The following is a 22,734-nucleotide window of genomic DNA, read 5'->3' on the forward strand; positions in this document are numbered from 1 at the left end:
CCCCCACTTCCCGCCTGGCTAAAAACCAATCAGTCAACAGCCTGGAGAGCAACGCTTGGCAAGCCTGGGTATATGGCCGAGTAGCCATTCATCACGTAAATAACAAAATTAAAATTACACTTCTCTATTTAATTTGGTCATTTATTTTTCCTTGGAGCTGATAGGGTTGTGTGAAAGGGCATAAGGGTTGGTGAGAAAGTAAAAGATAGATTGGGAGAAGTAGATTGAGTGGTCGAATTCACTCCTTAAAACCAAATAATTACACTTGCCATGACGTCTCTCGCCTCCATAAACGGAACAAGCCGGTCCCTTTAGTGCATAGCTCGGGCTGCAGATTTATGAATAATAGATACTGGAGAAATGCTGCAATGCTATGAGAAGTCATTATCCGCCAAAACATCCAACATATTCTGGCAGGCATTATAATGGCAATCCATGTTGGTGTACCCTTTTTTCACCTCAGCTGCGCATGCAGCAGGACGACAAGCACGGTGATTTAAGAATGGCGAGTGGGTAATATTGCTTGTATGCAAACGAGAGCTGATTCAGCGCTCCTGATTTCTAATCAACTGCAGTGTCATTTATAACCCAAGCGGTCGCAAGGTTCAAGACAGCTCAGTTAGCCTTCCAACCCATATTACATGCATAGAGAACAACATCACACATTGGCTGAGTAAAACGCAAAACATGTGCCTGACAGAAAATCCATAATGTACTGAGTTTGTTTCTGATGTGCTGAATAGCTTCAAATACAAGTAATCAAATACCCATATCTAAAAGGAAGAGCAACAGAGCTGAAATGTTCACGTTAAGGTTTTTACAATGCAAACTAAGGGTATAATCACACCAGGAAAGTCCAGTTTGTTTTCATATTATTTGTTATGTTCGGCTTCTTTTCGCATTGCGATTTTTGCAAGCAACCCTGGATTTGAAAATAAACCTACGCATGTACAAACATTGTTGGTCAAATGGTCTGTATAAGGTATAGTATATCATTTCCATTTTGGTGAACAGAATGGGCTTTCAAGCTCAGCAAAATCAGATTCTCAAACGTTCCACCCACTCACCTCATATTCTTGGGAGAGTTTCAGGTTGTCGTTGGCTTTGAGAAGCTCTGTGTGTTCAGCCAGTTCAGAGATGGGAATTGGAGGGTGATTCATCATACCTATACCCCATGACAATGAAGGAAGAAGAGATAGAAAAAAGACGTTTTGACAAATTTTCATGACTTTTCAAAAGGATGCATTTCAAACCACATTATGTGTTAAAAGCACTTTGCATAGAAAACATTGAAAAATGAAGGGTTTTAGTGATGGGAATGCTTGTGCAAAAACATGGCGTAAAGAAAAAAAAAGTACTACCTGTGTATTTATTTGTAATTTGAGCTTGTAAAAGGCAAATTCGTAAAATTCACAAACATTACAGTACAGCTGTTATAAAGAAGCTGATTTTGGAGGTTAATTAGTTATTTACAATGTAATAATAGGGAACACATAATTTTCAACATGTTTACTCAAATGAAAATGAAAAGTTAATGACACATTGTCAAAGGCTTAGTTCAAATCCAGTCCAACAGCACAAATACAGAAGCTGAAAAAAAAATAAGACTAATTAAAAGAAAGGACGGGAAAAGCCTAAAAACCTCCAGAATTAAGAGAATATTTTCATGAAGAAAGGCATCTAAAAATACTTTGTAATGTTTCAAAAAGCTGGATTTTTTAAAATTCCAGGGTTCCCTAATTATCATATATTGTTGCAAGAACAAAACCAGTACTGTTTATAGTTAGTCATGACCAACCACTGATGTAGTACCGTATTGTCCTACAGTGGACTATTTTCACTAATTGATTCAAGGTCTAATGCTGAACTACCACAATAGAATACACAACAGTCATGTTGCCCATGTATAAACAATTTTTTGCAAGAGCTAGTTTTTCCAAAGCTCAAATGCCAACAAATTGTTTATGTATGACAAAGAAAAAAAACATCATTTTAAAACCCAAGGGTCATACTGAGCATGCAAATCAATCATTCTCGATTTCTTTTCTTTCACCGACAGTCGGTGAGTAGTCAAGAGGGTCAACAATACCAATTATTTTACTGGCACTTTCAAAGAGGGGGGGGACCTGACACCCAGCACTAGGTTGTCAGTCTTCATTAGTGACGGTAATTTATCTTACACGCAGAACAATGCAACAGCAACCATTACACAGAGATTTGCAAAGATTAAGATTTGAACATGTGACAAATGGAGAAGACATGGAATGCTTTGAGGCACTCCAGAAAAAGTGTGCACGCTTAATTCGCAGATTACTTGACAGGGATTGGGGAAGAAACATGCTATTTTTAGCAGATCACACAATGTTATTCCTCTGCAGCATAAACACTCTAGTGCAAACAGAAAAACCAAGAGTGTAAATTTTTGACCGTTTATTCATTAAATTCACTCCGTGAGTAAATGCAGAAATATATAAAATATGCGGGGTGCCGACACAACACTCGACATGAGTTAGTTATCATTTTGTCGATGGGAAGACAGCAAAAAGCTAAGCTGCAAATTAAATTTGCCTGTCAGTTTACTTGATTGAAATCCAGAAGGAAAGGTGTAAAATTCTACAGAGGGGAAAAAAGGAATGTGTATGCAAATGAGGGCTCCACATTTCTCCTGCAGAGAACAAGAAATGGATCTTTCAGTAGAGATCAAAGACTGTTTGTGTTGTTTTTTTGTACGTGTGTGCAAATGCCGCTATGGTTGTCCACATGCATTTGTGAGTGTGCTCAGCTTTGCAGACACACTCCATCAATTGCTTTTACTTTGGGCAGCCCACATTACCGTCTGCATGCATAAGTGTCCGCTCTACAAGTCACCAGATACATCATACACCAAGAATCAACCGCAGTGGTGCAAGAAGAGACAGATGATCGTAGATTCTTTGGTCCTTGTTTATTACGGGTTTATCATCATTTATCGTTGCACTTTGTCAGCAGAACTTATCACACTCTTCTTTGATGGATATCACAACAGAAAATATTACTGAAACTCTCCGTGTCCTTCAAAAATGCTTTTTTTGTTCTATAGAAGAGTGTATTTGTTTTGTCATAATTGTCATTTAGAGACAACGCAATATATTGAAATGTTGATACCAAACAAAACATTTACTTGCTGGTGACACATAAGCAAAGTTACTCAAGGACAAACTGTTATTCTATACCTATTTTCCTTTTCTCTAGCCCTTCTCTTCAACAGCATTTCTTTCAATAGCCCAAGGATTTTTCCTAGCACAACTAAATATCGAGATCAGTGAGTGTAGACAACAAACTCTGGTGTCTAATTATGTGTTTCCAATCTCCCGTTCTGCTACTTGAAACATCCGAGATATATTATGATTCTTTTTGATAGGCTCTTTCCAGAAGCCATTTCACGATGGCAATTTCCATTTAAAAAAGGAAGAGGCCCTGCATATAGGTGAGCAAGGCAAAGAGAGAGAGGAGAAATTCCAGGAGTCTTTTTTTTGCTCTCTGATGATCTTTCAGTGAGCGCAGAGGCCGATCAAATGTCAAGTAATTGTTTTTCACCAGTGTGTTTTATTGTTTTCTATCTTCCAGCATGAAAATGACAGTATGTTTTGAGTGCAAATAGTGGCGCGGTGGAAAAAGAAGGATAGCCACAAGAGGGGAAGATGGGGAGTGGCATAACAGAGACTTCGCTTGAAAAACAAATCTCTTCATTAGCAGATGCGATCTCATTGGTTATTTATGCACGTGGGATTAATGCATAGCTGACAGCCACGTGAATACTGTGAATTACTGAGGCGACTCAGTACACCCATGGAAACCAACATAAAATAATTAGTGCAGATATTATGCTGCATTATGTGAAAAAACAAATGCAAATCATTTGTAAATGAAGACAAGCAGTGCTCAAAAACAAAAGCTGGTATGCAAAAACTAAAAGCATAAAGACTAACTTTCATATTCAATTTCAGCTGCACTGTGAGGACTGTTTAGACCAGAATCTGAAAGAACAGCAAACATGGCAAATGTTTCACAAAGTCGGTAATGTAACAGATAGAATCGTCATTGGGAACTGACAACTATGATTGGAGACAATGAAAAATGTGTGTGTCACCTTGTATCTACAAGTTGTCTAAAAAGTCTCTATATACCCTTAATTTTACTTTTTTTAAGATTGCAAAGTAAATTGAGGTTATTCATATTCTCAGCATCAACAAAGGAGATTGATTTGCTAAATTTATTATGTTTCAAAAACTGGGCGGCTAGCTGGATACCTCCCCATTTTCACCAATCTTCAGCAACCTTAGGATGCAGGTTTCCTTGACATTTTAAAGCCTCTCTCCTCCCCGGTTTTGCTGCTAGCAGAGAAGATTCTTTCCTCAAGCTGTGACAGGTCACATTTTCCCATGAACATCATAATCTTATGATTGAAGCTTTTGAACAACCTGATCCAATCGGTATGGGTATAGCTTTATCACCTCCAAAGCATTCATTGAAACGAACAGCAGACTCCTCACCATTACCTGACCTCACACCTTGTGACTTTTTTTCCCCCCTGTAAAGCTATATCTAAAGCACTGTATATACCACCAAGACTCTATGAACTGTCCCAGCTTGAGGAAAGAATCTGCACTCCTTTCAGCAAAATCATGGCAGAGATTGCTGTAGAATATCAGAGAAATCTGCGTTCATAGGTGGCAGAAGATTGTCGAAATGCGTGGCATACCTGTGAAGGTATAAACGATTTCGTCCAGGCTTTGCAACATGATGAGTTTATCGAGTAATAAAAACTCTCATGCTGGACCTAAAAAAAAATTAAGAAATCCCAAAAATATTGAAGAATTTTTGCATTGTACATAGTGACTTTTCAGACACCTTATGTTACAAGTATATGGAGCTACAACAAAATGATTTGGTCTCTTGAAGTAAATTGCAATTAGCGGCCAGCTGGACGAGTGGTTAGTCCGTCTGCCTTACAGTTCTGGGGTGGAGCTTTTGATCCCATTTACATCTCCCTGGGCTTGTGTGGATATTCCCGGGCTACTCCGGTTTTCCTCCCACATCCCAACAACATGTTAAGCAGGCTGGTTGAACACTCTAAATTGTCCTTTGCTACAACTATGAGCGTGAATGGTTGACCGATTGGGTGACCATCAAAATTCAGGTTCCCCGCCTGTTGCCTATAGTTAGCTGGGACAGGCTCCAGCACCCTCCTATGACGTATGTAAGGACAAACAGTTCAGAAAAATTAATGAATGAAATTTGCAATTACTATGATAAGCACTGCATTTTAATGCAGAGCTGAGAATATAAGTGGAGATATTACAAGATGTTCAGGACGGAAAATGGGGGGCAAAAAAGGCAATGGGGAGAAAATAAAAATTCAAAGCTCTGGGCAAAAGAAGGCTTGATTAGACACAATGTAGATATTCAGTGAGTTGTGCTGCTTCATTACTTTGACCCTATTTACCAATTAAACCCCAGGAACCAAGGAAGATAATGAAAAATTAGCCACTCTGCGCCTATAGCAGTATGGTGATGTCAATGTGAGACGTTCATATCAGCAAAGATGCACACACACACATCCACAAAACTGTCTTTCAAATACATTAACAAAGCCCTGACTATGGGGGAAATAATTAAACGTTTTGTTTGTATTACAGCGACGGTATATATTGAACTTCCTTGTTTTGGAAGTTAAGATCCACTCCTTGACAGTCACACAAGGCAGAATGCACAGTATATACGTCATCCCCAAGGAGACTACGATGTTTGAAATGTGAATCTTTTGATGGAGAGAACTGATCATGAAGTAGAAAAAAAAGCGTTAGAAGAGCAGGAGCAGACAGAAGGGAGGGGGCTCTTATTTGACTCTTGTAAACATCCCCTGACTTGGCTATCTGAGAGAGGAAAGTGTGTTCTAAATTCAAGTATGAGTCTCAGATTTTATGTTCCAAATGAGCTGCAAAAAGAGAGAACTCAGGCATCTAAAGGAGGCTACCAAACATCAGCTACGCAAAAGGATGACAACAGAGAGCGCCATATTGTATGTATACCTTTGAGCATATATATACATATATAAATCTATACACATATATACACGTACACACACAAGGATCATTTTTATATGCCTCATAAACAAATACAGTTAAAAAGAGAGCTATTTAATGATGTATTTTCTCACAAAAAATATAGTATTTAAGTAATGAATAGTCATATACCTCTTAGTAATTTCGACAATGTATTGATTATTTTGTATTATTGCAATACTATTATGATTTTTTTTAAAGGAACGCGCACATTATTCTATATAGCCTAGAGATCCGAAGATATATCCAAAGAGAACTGTAAAAAGTTTCTTTACCTGGTGTTTGGAAGTTGATTCGCCTCATTTCCACAGGGTCGGTCGGATGGTGAGGTGTGATGTCTGCGTTGTTTAGCGGGCATTTTGTGCGTGGCTCTGATTCCTTTCTCTTGCGACTTGCATTGTGAGGGAAAATAGGGAAAAAACGACAACTTTACAACAAAGAACCTAGAGCTGTGCACAGCAAAACTTTCTCCAAGCCTACTAATGAGCTTCGTAAAAAATACAACAATGCTGGAAAATTTGAGTGAAAACACATCAAAAGCTGAGAAACAAATGTGGCTCACATTCTCATTTAAAATTACCTCCGTTCACACTAATTAAATTTTTATTTATTTTTTTGCTTAGGCAGTCTAAGTATTGCCTATCCACTGTCAAACATGATGGAGATTTTGGCCAGGCCTTACCTGTCAGGTTTGCTGTTCCCAGAGGAAGCAATAAGAGTCACATAAATACATAAAGAAGGTACAAACACACAAGGAAAAGAGGGAAGGTGGAAGCCAACAAGAGAGAAATCAATTGACAGCAGTTCTTAAGATTCACAAGGGTTACAGCTTGGCAGAGAAAAAAAATGCTAGATAAAGCTCATTGGCATTTTTAGGTGGTTTGTAGGCATGTGTCTGTGTAAACCCATATGAACGTGTGTGCTTTATTATCTGCCTGTGAGAACTGTGAGTGTGTGTATGTGTGTGAGATCAATGTGGCTATAGTCGGAGGAGGGTAAAGTCAGGGCCAAGGGCAGAGACAGGAAGCACTATTCACCAGGGAGCGATTGGAAGAGCGGGCGAGACAGAAGAGTGAGCAGGAGAGAGACGAGAAAAAAAAGACAGAGATTCAAGGAGAGATGTTACTCTGCCAAACCACCGAGGTGGAGGTAAGGCAAGGTCAGACAGGGATCATCTGACAGTATCATAGTATCTTCTTGGGTTGTTCTTAACTGCCTTGCTAAGATAATGCAGCGTTCTGTCATGAACATTTCACAGTGTTCGGTTAAAATGCTCACACACTAAACGCTAAATTTAGGTTGTCACTTTTAGCAGGGGCTAAGAAATAGAGGGTAGACATAATGTCTTGTGGACAAAAGTCCTTGGACCCATTTTGAATAAATGACTGGATCTTAGAGCATACCTATAGTGATCTCTTGAAAAAAATACACGTGGTACCCCGAGTAATATTGCACTGTTTGTCTGGTGTTATTATATTTGTGTCTAGTCCTGTATTTGTCAAAATGATCCCCCTGGTTTAATAATGTATATTAGTATTTTCATGCCTAATAATAACTTAATAAAAAAATGAATCAAAAATCGAAACAGGTAAAAAAAAAAGTAATGAAGAAATGGACACACAGTCTCTTAAGTCGGGGTGACCAACTCCTTTGGGATGTACATGAACAAGGTATTTTCTATTCCTTTAAGATATATTATATTAATCATGCTGAAAATATAATCATCTTAAAAAATCTCATGTTCACTCCTTTTTCTGACCCCTCCATTCTTAGAGCATTTTTAACAATCTGCATGCAGTCATGCTGTTGGCGATTGAAGCGACATGCTTATTATAATACACAACAAACACCTCATTCAACGTGCAATATTTCATTCCCGTTAGTAGATTATTAAATAACACGGGAAATAACTAGTATAACATCAAATGATGAAAAATCTTCATTTCGTTTTCCTGGGTGTGAAAGTATAACATCCAGTTCATAAAATATGTACTTCTAGTGACTTGTGAATTAAAGGTGGGTAGCTATCATCAGTGATGCTGCTGTAATGTTTTGATTACTTGAAACACCCCTGAGGGAAGTGTCTACAGTGGTTTAAATTTATTAAAATAAAGTAACGTGTTCTGTCAATGAGGTGTTGTGTATATTTGATGTTGAAATTTGCCAAACCAAAAATAAACCAGCATACTCACTTTTTATACAGTAGAATTGCGATGACAATGCAGATGATGAAAACTACAGCCAGGACTGGGCCCACCACCCAAATCAACCCATCACCACCACCAGTTTCTACTGGTTGTGGGTCATCCACTTGCTCAGGAGTCAACACCGTGTCACTGTAAGGACTAGTTGCGAACATTTTCTAAGCAGAGAAAAAAGTAAATATTATTCTTAAGTACAACACTCAAGTGTATATTTATAAATATATTTTTGTTTTAATTGATGATGTAAATCCAATGAACTGAGAACAAAATCAAAATGGTGGGAAAAAAACCCTTACCCCAGCTGTAGAATTAAGTTCTGCCATGAGGAAGAAGACATACTCCTGGCCGGGTTCAAGGGCCTTGTTCTCACAGGTGCTCTGCCGATGGTCAGATCCCACTGTAAAGCTAGATGGAAGCTGCCGGAAGCAGGCAATGATGAACGGCTTCCACTGGTCCAACTGACTTAACTGACGACGGGATCGCCGCTTTGGGATGACCTCACGCAACAGCTGATTGATGCAAAGGGTTCTGAGTTATTTTTTGTCAATTATATATTTGTGAAACTGTATTGGTCAACATTAGAATTAAAAACATAGCTTTTGTGGCAAATGTATAATTATAAAGACCATAGATCTCAGAAGTTTGTTTAAACTAACAAACTAATCTTTACATTTCAATAACTAATGATAGCCCAACATTATACCTCTTCCATGTCCATCTCGTCAGGAGTCTTTAAGTTTTTGACAGTCCCAGTGGTTCTCTTGAGTGGCACAACAACCACATAGAAATTCCTGGAAACAAAACAAATAAATTGCATAATATTAACACAAAACAAACAAAAAAACTGCCTTCCTGTTTAAAAATGTAAGTGGTCCATACATACACTTCTGAGGCCAGTCAGAAAAATAACATAACTCATTTCAGATAACAGAAACGTCACACATTATATCAAGAGTATCTTGAGTGCTCAATACCTCAATTGAAAACAATAAAAAAACAGCCTCCCCAAACTTAAAACGCATTATACTTACCCATATAACCCGTTAAAAGCTATTTTCAGTGTACCTTTTTGGCAGAATTACATATTTTAATTTCCAACACTTTTATATCTATTTTTATGACTAAAAATCAAGATCAGAAATAAAATAGCGCTACTATTTAGACAAGTTGGACATTGATCATAATTTCCCTGTAAAATATTTAATCAAATTAAACCATTGTCATGACCATTATGCCATTAATTAAACTATTGTCATTACTACAATACAATTACAATAAAATGAAATGGTTAGGAGAAACAATCATCCAGTGCTTGACATTAAGGGGTGTTACCCATTTCCCAAAGTAAATTATTGTAAATAGTTCCAGGTTAAAGGCTAGATCTTGCATTTCAACAAGTTCTACTCACTTGACATCTTTGCCATCGACTGGTGGAAATGACATGGTAAGAATATTGTCAGGCTCTGCATATATGTCCAGCTTTGGTTTCTTGGCCAGAATAAGGGGTGCAGTCTTGGCCACAACACGGTGTTTCGGTCCACCATCCATACTTTCTTGGCAAGTCGCTCTGAACTCATAGGTGGTATTTTGCCTTAGCCCAGTTATTAACACTTTTAGTTTCCTAGCATCTACGTCCATCTTCTGACGGTTGTATTCAATCTAGGGTTAGATAAAAGGGTTTGAAATTTCAAGCAGTTCCATTCAACTTTTCAGGTACTGTTTAAGGAAGAAATGTTTTTAGAAAAGAAACGTAGCCTCATTAGTCTTACCGTGCACTTATAGGCCGACCTACTCTCAGAAAACTTCCATGCAAGCACCACGGTGGTCTTGGTTGCCCACTTGATAGTAAAGTTCTTAGGAACATCTGTTTGGTTGGCAGACGGGGGAGGGGGTAAAGTGATTATTATTAAATGGACTAAACTCGGCACCAGAATAAGAGAAAAACTTTGGTTAAAGCAAAATACAGATGTTCCCCTGCAACGTTCCTCTGGTTTGAAGAGTGAGATTCGGTGAGCTGTTACTGGCTGTGAGAGGTGCAACGCCATTGGTTAAGACATACAGCACGGAAGACTCATGAAAGACAAACCCATGAAGCACAAAGGTGTGCCCACTGGCTAGCTATCATCTGTAGTGCCAACCAATCTCACCACTGTATTAACATTTCCTGTAAATCAATGTTGATGATCGTACATCCATTTATTTTCCATACCATGAATATTCAGAAGGATCACAGAGTTGACAGGAGGCAGGGCGTATATTGAGACTTTCACACTCACAGGCATACCTATGAAGAATTTGGAGTGTTCAATTAGCCTAATGTGCATGCCTTGGGATGTGGAGCCAGCGTACTTGGAGAAAAGACCAACGCACGGGGAACAATTGCACTCCACACAACCTTAATCTAAGAATTGTGAAGTAGACATGCCTACCACTCAAACAACGCCTTGCTTTGCTGATTAACTAACAATAACTCCCAATGCTAAGTATACCTACATACGTTCACTGATTTTCGGTTGACACTACAGACATGCTATCAAGTGAACATAAAGACAGACTCAAAACACAGCATGCCTTTGTAGTGCAATTGGGGGATACCATGCCACAAGCTGTCCCGTAAAAGGGCAGAGTAAGTAGGTAAAAGGATTACAGAGAAGAACAAAACAATGTGGGTTAGATAGGGCAAAATATCTTAAAACGACCCTAAAAAAAATAAGGAACTAAGACCAGTTCTCTGTCCTTTTCTTTCAAAAGGTCCAAACACTCATTGTGACTGGGTTTGCCTTATAGTCATACCTTCATTCAATATTGGGGGTGAAAGATGACATTATCGTGAGTGTGCCTGAAAAAGGGCTGCAAAGACAACTTGGAGTGTCTGACCATACATCACTTACCTTGGATTTTTTGGCTGCTCCCCATTCTCAACGACTGACTATGACTTACTTACTCGTTTTACCTTTTTTGAGTTAGAGAAGTGAGTATCCAACAGCGAAAATTTTAGTAACGTTATTTGCTTTCTTGAGGAAGAGTGCAGGTGATAGAAAGGGTTGTGGTAGGAAATTGTGTTCTTGCAAAAATTCCCAAACGCCTGGAGTTGGGAGAGAAACCAGTAAGCCATACCTGTTGGATCATAGGCCACCGTCCGATACTGGATAGGTGGGCTGTAGGGGCCAGGGCCTACATTGGTGTGTGCACGAATTCTCACATCATATGCAGAGTTTGGTTTGAGGTTGTTGAGCACGTAGCTGGACAGGTTTGGTGGCAAGTGAAGCTCTCGTTGTGATCCACTGGAACCAGCTTCTTTAAAGGCTAATGTATACTCAGTGATCACACCATTCCGTTCTGCCAGAACTGGTGGTAACCAGGACAATTGCACTGAGCAACACGTCACATTAGAACCTTCGTTCATTTGAGGATATCCCCCTGGTGTATTTTCTGGTACACCAAGTTCCACATTAGCTTCCACTCCAAAACCACCTCTGCTTTTGGCAGATAGTTTAAAGAGGTAGGTGGCTCCCTGGTGAATGTTTCCCAAGGAGTACTGTCGTTCTTGGGGAGAAAACTCTAGTGTGGCTAAAGGTGATATATCTTTACGGCCAAACTGGAGCCTGTAACCTTGTAGGTCCATGCCATTTTTCACATCTGGTGGGTCCCAACGAACAAGAGCAGTTGTTCCTGACTCCTGAGTCACTGACAAAATGGGTGGACCGGGCACTGTAGACAAAACAAGCACAATACAGCTTAATTCACTTTGACTCACTATATAAAAAAGATGATATTTGGGTTAGTTAGAAAATCATGTTACTATTTAGGCAATGCACTACAAATGTATGTAATGTACAATGTACAAATATTAAGGATTTTTGTCATTTTAAGGCACTACCAACAGCTTGGTACTGTGTGAAAGTAGCTAGATATGGCAAGTAATCATTCAAAGTAAACAGTGCAAAAGCCTCTCATTCATATGAATCATTTCCGTTTGCTAATGGCCTACATTCTGTTGGACCAAGTTGAACATAATGTCTGATGATGATCTTTGCCAGTAATGGATTATAGGATTGGGGCGGGGGCAAAAAGTGTGTTGCGTGAAGGATATGCTTCTAATATGCTCTCTCTACAGACCAAACCTCGGGGTGATGTCATTAAAAAGACCCGAATCTCCTTTTGTCGTCAACCATAATCAAGGAAATTCAATCAAATACCATGTAATATGTGATAACTGAGTGTGTGGTTGTTTAAAATTCTATTCTATCATTTTTTATCAAATGTTCCATTGATGTGTATAGATTCTAAGTCCTCCAGGTAGAGCTATTCCTCTGTTTTTTTTTAAGGCAATTGGACTTGTTTGCTGAAGAAATTTAATCATGAATCTTCAAGACTACTTTGGTACTAAATTCAAAACTGTGGGATTTTCCAATTCCTGCATTGGTCGGTTTGACCGTAGATGCAAAATAACAGGATCTTGGTACTATTGTCATTTTGTGCCAGGCATAGTTACTGATCCAGAACATAGCTATAACATTTATATACGCCTATTTGTCTAAAGGCAGAGGTGACGGCTTAAGCAACCTTGCATTGAAGAACTTCTACGGTAAACTCTATTGTAGCAGATATTTGACATTCGCATTTGTGCGTGTGTACCAAAATAAAATACATTTAGGAAGATCAAAATATTGCTGTGGATTGGTTTGGCCGCCCATAGTTCAAGACACCTTATCAATGATAATTTTTTTTAACTGTAAGAAACTTGCTGCTGTCACTCTGAAATCTTTTTGCCACCAGATTTCCAATTAATGTTGTCGCCATGGTACGATGCCACCCAAAGTGGGATTCTTTTTTGGTTGCTCTCCCAGAATTGCACTGTGTTTTGTTAACACAGCGTGGCAGCACATAACTACAGATTGGGTTGGCTATGTGAAGGTCTAAAGAGCCCATTACACATGCAGAGTCCCAATCATTGTCACTTTTGATGTGAAGGCACCAATGATGCTAAATTGTAAATGGAAGAGACTTATGAAGTGGTTCTATCTACACCATTACAGAGCCAAAAAGTACTTTACAAATTCATACTCACACACCAGTGGGAGCTGCTGCTGCCACACAGCAGCAGTGAAATGATGAATTTTGATTTAATTTCAACATTTGCCTGTACATAAAATTACATAAAGCAATAAAGAGTCTGAAATTACTCCAAATGTTGATTTTTGGCCTTATAAGGAGGCTCTTTTTTTCTAAAGAAGATTTCACCATACAGCCTGATGTGTGATTGTACTGTTTGTGTGACGTTTCCCTACTCTTAAAAGATAGAGCAAGACAATCTAGCGAGAAAAAAGAAGAGTGCGGAAGGTGACAAGGGACAAGAAGCAATCAGACTTGTAGACAGATACTGCAGGAATAAATAAATATTTGTTTGCAAGCATGTGTACATCGGCGTGCGCATGTGTGTGTATAGTTTGCATGAATTCCCAAGACCTTGATTGCCCCTTTGTGATCATCGATCTTCTCTCACTTCAGATGTCCCCGTTCTCCCCGCAATACCCAACTCCCCCGAATAATAATCTACAATGCCAAACCTACACCCCTCCCTCAATGCCTCTGAATCCTATTCAGGTTGTACTCTCGGATTCAATCCCTTTTTGTGGGATTCCTGGCACGTTTCCCATCAAGCCACAGTATTAACAGCCTGCTGTTGACACTCACTCAGCTTGATTGAGAAAGTAGGGATCATGTTTCCCTCCCATTTCCGCCCTCTGTTGCAATTGCAGGATGAACACAACAGATTCCAGTATATAGATTTATTGCTGCCGTGCCTGTCTAAAGTTGTACATGTAGTACTGTATACACATCTCAACCGGCATACACTTATTGGTAAGACTCAATTAGGCCCCAATACTGTAAAAAAAGCACTAAAATCAGTCATGAAGTGAAATGATTTCATGTATATGGGTTAGGGTACATACTGGGAGAAGGGCACCAGATAATTCTTAATATAAATATTGAAATGGTCATGACAAGTCCATAACCATCTACTTTTGATTTTGGGCTTCCGAAGCAGGAATATTTGGAGGATATGTTTCATAGATCAATTCAATTTGTAACCGAAGTAATGTGATTTACATGCACTGATTTACATAAAATATTACGAGGATAAGACAACCAATCAAAAAGTGCTGTTCAGCAGACTGGTGACAAATTCCCTAATTTTGGGGGGAATTTTGATATTAAAGCCATGTATACTTTACAAAATGTCGGGTTAGCAACCCGAACTGGGATGTAATGTTGATCACGTTGATCCTATTTAAGGGGACCAAATGATAATAATATACAATTTTTTTAAAATGAAAAAAAAAACGTCTGACAGAATTATTTTTTGTTTTGCTCACCTGCAACTTTGGTCACTACAAGTTTAGGTTTGCTCCGTGCTCCATCACCTTTGGTGGTGTATGCCGCCACAGTGATGGAGTAAGTAGTGTCCGGCTTCAGGCCGTCAATGACCATTTCCTGGGATAAAAAAAAGGACAAACACGAGCAAAATATTATTTTTTGTAAGTTGTTACCTATTAATTAACTTCATGCACCTCCTGTTTACCGGATTTTCTTCTGGCCTTTACATTGTTACAGATCCCCCGGCTAGCCTATCATCCTTTCAGGATATACCTTAGTTTCCAATATAGTGGAGGATATTAGACGTGTAAATCGAAAGTAGCCTTCTATCCCTCCAGAAGTATGTGGGTCAATAATTTTACTTTGCAATAAATGCATTTCAAGGACTGTGCATTGTAGGTGCTCACTAGGAGTTTTTAAATCAGCCATTATGTTTCTTTTAGCTCTCCCGAAAGAGAGCCTTCTGATCAATTCTTATGAATCTTTCAAGAGAGCAGGTTTAAATGAAGGCAGAATGAGCTTTTTAACAGGCTGCCGGGCAGACAGACGGGTGAGATCAATAAAAGTAAATGAGCTATAAGCACTGTGTAGAAATTTAGGTAGTATTCACACAATGTATCTGAGCCAATGTGTGTTTTGTAATCAGGATCATAATGATTCTTTTGTATTGAAAAGATCATGCATGCATATTGGGAGCGCTACAGTTCCTACCATGAAAAACCCCACGCGCCCACTCAAATAATAATAAATTAGACTGAAACAAGGGACTGCTATTCTTTTCAAGTATCACTAAAGAAAACAAGACTAAAGCAAAAAAACAAAATGTCTCAACACACAGCAAGAATCACTCCAGGCACAAAAGACAGTGGATAGTGCATCAGCTATAGACACGAGTACTTTTTGTTAGTGGTGATAAACAATGTTTTAAACTTTGAGTTTCTCCCTTAAGTTAAAAGACTGAAGTAGTTTTTAAATCATGCCAGACTGATGCAATAGCCACGGTCTGTAGGTTTCCAACTTCACAACGCAGTCAAGTGGAACTTTGTACTCACATATTCAGCTGTTTCGTCCGTTTCCCACTAACAAACCCCACCAAAGAGGAGAGTATGGGAGAGATTGCATTTTTTTTTAAAAGGGAAAGAGCAGAACAGTAAGAAGAGCATTGTGAGAGATGGAAGCATTCAAGTTGTGGATGAAAAATGCTAGAATCTAGTAAGTCACTATTTTTGTGATGCTTCAAGAAAAATATATAAGAGATGAAAGAAGGTCTGCTCAAGGGCATGACAATGTTTTACAATGTTATTCTAGTGTTAAATTGTGAATGCAGGAATATACTGAATCACCGCTTCAAGGCTTCTATGATAAGGTCAAATGTACAATTTCTTTTGGACTGTATTTGTGCGACTAGTTATCTTTCACTATAATTGAGAAACATCAATCTAGTTGGGATGAATGTGAAAGGTTAGGGCTATACTTAGTGGTCATTCATTGTACCAAACATGTCTTAATTTGGTCCATAAATACACCGTCTAAAATAAAACATTTTTTTCTCCTCTCTTTGACCCGTTTATTTCCATTTGGCTGATTTCAACTATGTGGATTTAATTTTAGTAAGCTTGAACTGTCATTATGCGTTTTGTCAAATAAAATAGAATGAAGTATTGCTGTACTAGACAAGTGGTTTGTGGACAATAGTATTAATATGAATTGTAAGCTTTTCAGACTATAACAATCAACAGTTTTATTTATCGCATTGCAGTTGGCACATGTGCACAACCATTGCAGATATGGCCATGAACAACAGGTCTAGACATTCTTAGTAAAAGCCATTAAGAAAATGATGTGGAAAAAGAGAAAGCGTGAAGCTTTTGAGTTAAGCTTTAGTTAAGGGAAGGAGCTCAGAACACTGCAGTAAAATGGAATGATTATCTGAATAAGAAGACCACCCATATAATTTCTCCAACTTTTGCAATATATGTATGGAAGCTTTGCTAACCTAGATACAGAGTATACCATGGATGGAATGACAAATGGGTTTTATTTGTGACTAGTACCGAGTCCGTGAAAATGTAATGGTTGGGCAATGATTGAATGAGACACTGTAGGTGAAAATGGAATGGTTGGGCAATGATTGAATGAGACACCGTCGGCAAAAATGTGGTGCACAGCTACTTGAACACTGAGATGGTCTTACCTGTGCATCCGCCAGCATGACATCCTTGATGAGGGGCAGACCCCTAGACTCTCCATTCTCCACACGGACATAGTGGACCTGATAGCCACGGATTTGACCATGCTGCTTTCCTGGCATCAGCGAGCGCCACATGACTTTAAGGGCAGTAGAGTTTAAGACCTCCACTTCTACTCTCCTTGGAGGGCTTCCAGGAACTACAGGCAACATGTTTAAAAAATAATGTCAATCATATGGAGGAAACTTTTTGAAAGCAGACAAGAAAAGGTGAAAATGGGAAGCAATAATAATGATACAGTAGTTAAAAATATACTGATTTGCAAATACGACCTGTCATAGTGAAAATGGGAAGCAATAATAATGATACAGTAGTTAAAAATATACTGATTTGCAAATACGACCTGTCATACTATGGACAGCATGCATAAAATCATGTTATTTACACGAAAGATGACCAGAGCATATTTTTAGTTCTTGGGTGTGCTTTGGTTCTTTCCCTTTCTGCTTATGAATGCTTTCTAATTGAAACCCATATGAGCACATTTTAAGCTTTAGCTTTATTAGTGGTGTTTAGAGGCCAAAATGCCCTATTAATAGAAGGGAAAAGGATTTTGGAAAAGCCATCTGTCAATGATTCTCCTGTGCTGCGACAGACCCACATTTACAGTATTTATTTATGTGTTTGTGGTTGTGCTGCAGCTTTTGCCATCGAGTTTCCACTAACAATCTACTAAACTTGTTTTAATGCTTTTGGTTGCACACATTATTTTAAATTATGCTGAAGCTATTTTACTTTTAAATCTACATAATTTAAGCAGACCTTCCAATGAACCACACAATTCCAAATGAGATGTGTTCATTTATGAAGCTTTATTTTATATGGTTTACAGTTAGTTTTCATGTTTTCTCCCTATATTAAAATATGATTAATTATCCCAATTCGTTACCATAGATCCCTATTATAATGTTTTCTTTTATAGGCTATTTAAAGAAGCCATATGAAAGAAATGCATTTCGATCATTCATTTAATGGAGATCATATTTCAGATGGTAATGTATACTTTTTCCTATTTTAAAAGTCAATTGTGCACTTGCAAAAGTTACCGTTTTAATTTCATATTTATGATGGGGTCCCGTTCCTCTAACAATAAGGGAATTGGGAGTTTAGTTCAGACATTTTGGTCACTATATTTTGTAAACCTAATGCAAACATTTAAAAGTATAGAAAATGGATTGATGTGCAAGTCAGTTGATTACATTATGATACTAAATTAAAGCTACAGATTGAATTAAATTATAATATTAATTGTATTACAGGAATGGAATTTGGACAGTGAGACATTTTACGTCCTTGTCCCCAATGTCTATCAACACTTCTGTGATCAGTGTAACCTAACGAAATGAAAGCTTGTTTACTACAATGGAGACATTTATGTACCGTCTTCATCGGTCCGGCAGATTAACGGCTCGCTTTCAGGGCCTGGCCCAACAACCGTGAAAGCAGACACAGTGATGTGATACTGTGTCCATTTATCCAACCGCTGCAGCAGCACCTGCTTTTCGGTGGCGGGCACAGTTGGCTCCTCCATTGGCTCCACATCGTCAGTGATTCCCTCTAATTGTTCCACCACCTGGTAGCGCACCCTATACCCCGCCAGTAGGCCATTCTGACTCTTCAAAGGCGGGGGGTGCCAACTTACCAGCAATGAGGTGGAACTAGTGCTGCTGCACTTAATGTCTTGAGGGGGGGCTGAGGGCTCTAGTGAGATGGACAGGAAAGAAAGGCAGGTGGGAAGGAGGAGGGAGTATAGGACCAAGAGATGGGTAAAGAGGAAGGTTGGGGTGAAAAACGAAAGACATACAAAAGATGGGAAAGATAAAGAAAAATGATAAATGGAAACTTGGGTTAAAAAAACCATGACAAACAATTTGAAAAAAAAATTAAGAACAAACGAATGCAATGTTTAAATTGACTTAATTTAAAAAACTCAAGAAAATGTAGATGCAAAAAGAATATGGTGACAAAAACAGTGTAATAATGAATAAACATGCTTTAACGACCCCTAAAATATTATTGGTCCTAACTTCTATAGTAAGAAGTAGAATTTTTAAGATTAGTAATTTGTCAGAAAAGACAAAGTTGAAGTGTGATATGTATTTCACATTCAACATTTTGGCTAAAAAACGTTTAGGAATGACAACAGGTATTTGACTTCTATAAGTCAAAATTAAAGCCTTTCTCCATGATGGGTGTTGTTTGGCCACTACGATCAGGGTTATTTTGGTAGCACTGACAAATTTCCCAGTACAGCGCACCCTAAGATCTTGATTGGACAAGACTATAATATATACTAATAATGACTAATATATAATAATAATGCCTTCAAGGATATAATATAGTTTTATGTTCTGATTGAGGCAGGACTACATTTTGAGGCAGCACTGTGCAGTACTGCTAATGTGAGAAAGATTTTTATATTATCATTTAAAGTTTAATTAAGGCAGTATACGTATATACATATATATAAAATCACTTTGGAGATTGATAAAAGTTATAGAACTGTATATTAATCTTTAGAAAATAATTTCTTTGCTCCAATGATTTGTGTAATAATACACACTTCATCACTATAGGCACTGTTCATTATTACATTGTGTTATGAAATGCAAAAATATCAAACCTAGGAACACATGAAATAAACAGCACCATAATTTAAGTCATTGCGTACACAAAATTCATAGTAAATAACATAATAAATCTTAAATTTAAGTGGGAGATGAACTCCAATGTAAGTCATGATCCTCCAAAATAAAAAATCATGGGAATATAATGGGGAAAACAACATAATACAAACAATAAGAAATAGAAAAAAATACATAATGACAGAAACCGTCTGCATCATACTTACCTGGCTCCGATAATTTTACATTTTAAAGACTTTCTTCCCACCAGCCCTGGACTAAAGCAAGTGCTACCCTAATATTTGAATAAGGTAGCACCCTCAAATTTGGGTTTTGATCAATTTTGGACCCATCATTGCATTTCTTGGGGTTCAGCTATTTGCTTTAGGAAGGGCTGCATAATACTTGTTGTGTTCGGGCCAGAGGGTCCACAAGACTGTGAGAGGGCAGGCTGTAGGCATGTATATTAGGGGCCATACAACACAAAAACAAATGTGTTTTTCTTCAAGTGAATCCCACTTCATAACTCGTGCTAATTAGTCTGAATCGGTCAAGTTAATAAAATGACTGTAAATAGCATGCTGTAGATAACATGAATTTCTTCATCAAATAACCACAAGAGATTTGGCAATCTGGGAGAGCCTCGTCAAAGGCAACAAATAGGTCAAGACCTCACAATCCCTTCTCTGTGTCCAATGGCCTTATTTCCTTTCCGTCTTACTGGATTTGGAGCCTTTCAGCTTATTTCCACCACTTTTGTTGTATTTGCAAAAGTTTTCACGTCAACAATGATTGCTTAGTCCTCAGTCTATGTGATGTAGTAAAGAGGCTGTGAATGCGACAGCACAGGCTATCATCCTGCACAGGACTCCTTCAGGCATACAGTATGATGGCTGTAGCCAAGCTTTAACAAAGTGCATTACCCATGAAAAAGACCAGCTGTAAGATTATGGTTTCTAGGACTATTTGGGAACCTCCACTAATGCTTAACTTGAGGGTCTTTTGAAACTTCCTGAGAAGTTTTGTGCCAAAGTAATTGTCCAGCTCAGTTCGTCCAATCTGTTTTAAAACTCTTAATTTGCATAGCGTATGTCGATTTTAACACTTTAACTGCTCAGGTCAGCATTAGATCTACAATAAATAAGCCAAGCTTTTGCAAACAGTAAAAACTACTTCTTACAGAATGCATGGAAAATGTTCTCTCATTAGCAGTGTCAATGAGAAGGATGGTCACATTTGGGCATCATTATAAAATTAATCTTCCTCAATTCTGAATGTCCATGCGGCATTAAAAACAAATGCTGCAGTACATGTAAAACCCTCCCGTAATTACAGTAAGTGGGAAGGCTAAACGGCTTGTTTGGCTAAATATGGAGGATTTAGAATCCACTTCTTTAATTTGAGACAGCGCTCAACCGGTTACTGGCAGTTCTGAGGTATAATCTTAACATATAAAGCCTAACAATCCAACGGGATGGGTCAGAGCTCATAGCAAAGCATGAAATTAATTCTGAAGCTATGAAATGGGATTCCTATCTGTGACTGTGGCTTTGCACTCAGCTAACATTTACTCTCAGGGTCCAACTAATGCCCCATTACCATGACTTGAAACTGGGAAAGAGGGGCACAAGGGATATTGGGTGCCGGCCTGCCTCTCAAATTGTGGACCCACCTGAACCACGTCTGAACAGTCTCACAATAAATGGGTTTAGGGTCTGGAGTGACTGTGACACCTAAACCCAATTTGTCTTGCTGCTTCCAAATGAGGGCCACTGTTGTCAGTAATATCCGATAATTTAATTCATCTTTCTTTAAAAAAAAAAAAAATCAAAGAGCAATTAAAATTGGAAGGTTGAATAGTATAATGTACAGCTGGATATTCTCGACACAGTGGTCCCCATGACAATAGCTCTGAATGTTGCTGCATAGACTGAATCCAAACATTTAAAATATGCAATTATTTTGATTCATATTAAAGATATTGATTAGAAAATGACCCTTGACTTCAAAGTCTTCATTTTTGATAAATGGTGAAGGATTTCAGTCTGCCTGTGAACATAACACTTTTTATGTGTTGTATGCCATTGAAAAACATCAAATTATAAAAACAAAAACACTATCTTAAAACTGAACTATTTACAAACTGCTATATGGTCTATACTCTCCTCTCAAGCAGGTTATCATAGAGGAACCAGTTTCTGACTTAAACATAAATTAGCAATGAAGTCATCTTAATATGTTTTAACATACACTAGAGTATGGGTATCACCAAGTTACTTTTAAGTTGGGGGACCTACAGTGGGGTTGAAAGCAAATTGTCAAAAGTCATAGATGGTAGGTTTTTGAGAATGGCAGACTGAATCCCTACAACCATGAAATCACTTACCTTCTGGCAGCCAAAAGATTTATAGTGTTGTCTTATATTTTTCTGTGTTTTAAACTGTGATTGTTCTGACCTACACAGTTAGATCGGGAATTCCTTGAGTGCTGAGTGTAGTTGACTCCTACATTCACCCCCTTAAACAATATTTCCTGAGAGAGTTCACGGACAAAAGGCAGAACCGTATAAGTAGAGTGGACAGAAAAGACAGACAGGAGAACTAAGAGAAATTAGCACTGAAATTGTACGATGATTGTGTTGATAAAAAACCCAAATATGGACTGACACCTCCATAGAGATTATGGTTACTCTTGATATCAACTATGATCATCAATTGGAGAGAACCCCTTTTTAGAAAAAAATAAAAACGCAAGTTGGTAAAAATTCTACACGTATGTGATAAAGTGCTTGGAGCTGATTGTGGTAGACTTAACTAAAAAACAAATAGCAGCAGGCTATAGTTTGACGAATTGTCAAACTAATATCCATTTGAATAACCATAAAATAAAATAAATTATTAAAAAAAAAACCTTTTGAATGGACCTAAAATATAACACAATGTGAGCAAGGCCATTCAAAAGAGAGGGTTTGTTCTTTTTGTGCAGTGAATGACAGAAGAGGATAGGAGTGGATGGTTTTTGTATCCATTCCCATATGGTTTTAGTTCATCATTCAACAAACTATACACAGCTAAGGAAATAGTAGAAGCAGTGACAGGTGAAGATGCACAAATCCACGCGACAAATGTCAAGGAAGGAATGGAAGTGGAAGGACATATATTCTATTTTCATG

General features: G+C 38.1%; 1 protein-coding gene across 11 annotated transcripts in view; it reads right to left on the reverse strand.

Moving 5' to 3' along the window:
- ptprsa (protein tyrosine phosphatase receptor type Sa) overlaps positions 1-22,734 on the reverse strand; it is a 149,454-nt gene that overhangs the window by 25,842 nt on the left and 100,878 nt on the right. For 7 of the 11 annotated variants that reach the window (XM_077717254.1, XM_077717255.1, XM_077717256.1 and 4 more), the window contains 12 exons: positions 18,319-18,639; positions 16,884-17,077; positions 15,742-15,768; positions 14,689-14,806; positions 11,426-12,019; positions 10,078-10,172; positions 9,717-9,967; positions 9,012-9,099; positions 8,605-8,817; positions 8,297-8,466; positions 6,380-6,495; positions 1,068-1,165 (listed from right to left, as the gene is read on the reverse strand). In XM_077717254.1, the coding sequence (XP_077573380.1) occupies positions 1,068-1,165; positions 6,380-6,495; positions 8,297-8,466; positions 8,605-8,817; positions 9,012-9,099; positions 9,717-9,967; positions 10,078-10,172; positions 11,426-12,019; positions 14,689-14,806; positions 15,742-15,768; positions 16,884-17,077; positions 18,319-18,639 (2,285 nt within the window). The remainder of the gene's footprint in view (positions 1-1,067; positions 1,166-6,379; positions 6,496-8,296; positions 8,467-8,604; positions 8,818-9,011; positions 9,100-9,716; positions 9,968-10,077; positions 10,173-11,425; positions 12,020-14,688; positions 14,807-15,741; positions 15,769-16,883; positions 17,078-18,318; positions 18,640-22,734) is intronic. The other 4 variants (XM_077717261.1, XM_077717263.1, XM_077717265.1 and 1 more) reach the window with 2 other exon arrangements.

The sequence above is a fragment of the Stigmatopora nigra genome, chromosome 5 (assembly GCF_051989575.1).
Source record: "Stigmatopora nigra isolate UIUO_SnigA chromosome 5, RoL_Snig_1.1, whole genome shotgun sequence".
Taxonomy (NCBI): Eukaryota; Metazoa; Chordata; class Actinopteri; order Syngnathiformes; family Syngnathidae; genus Stigmatopora; species Stigmatopora nigra.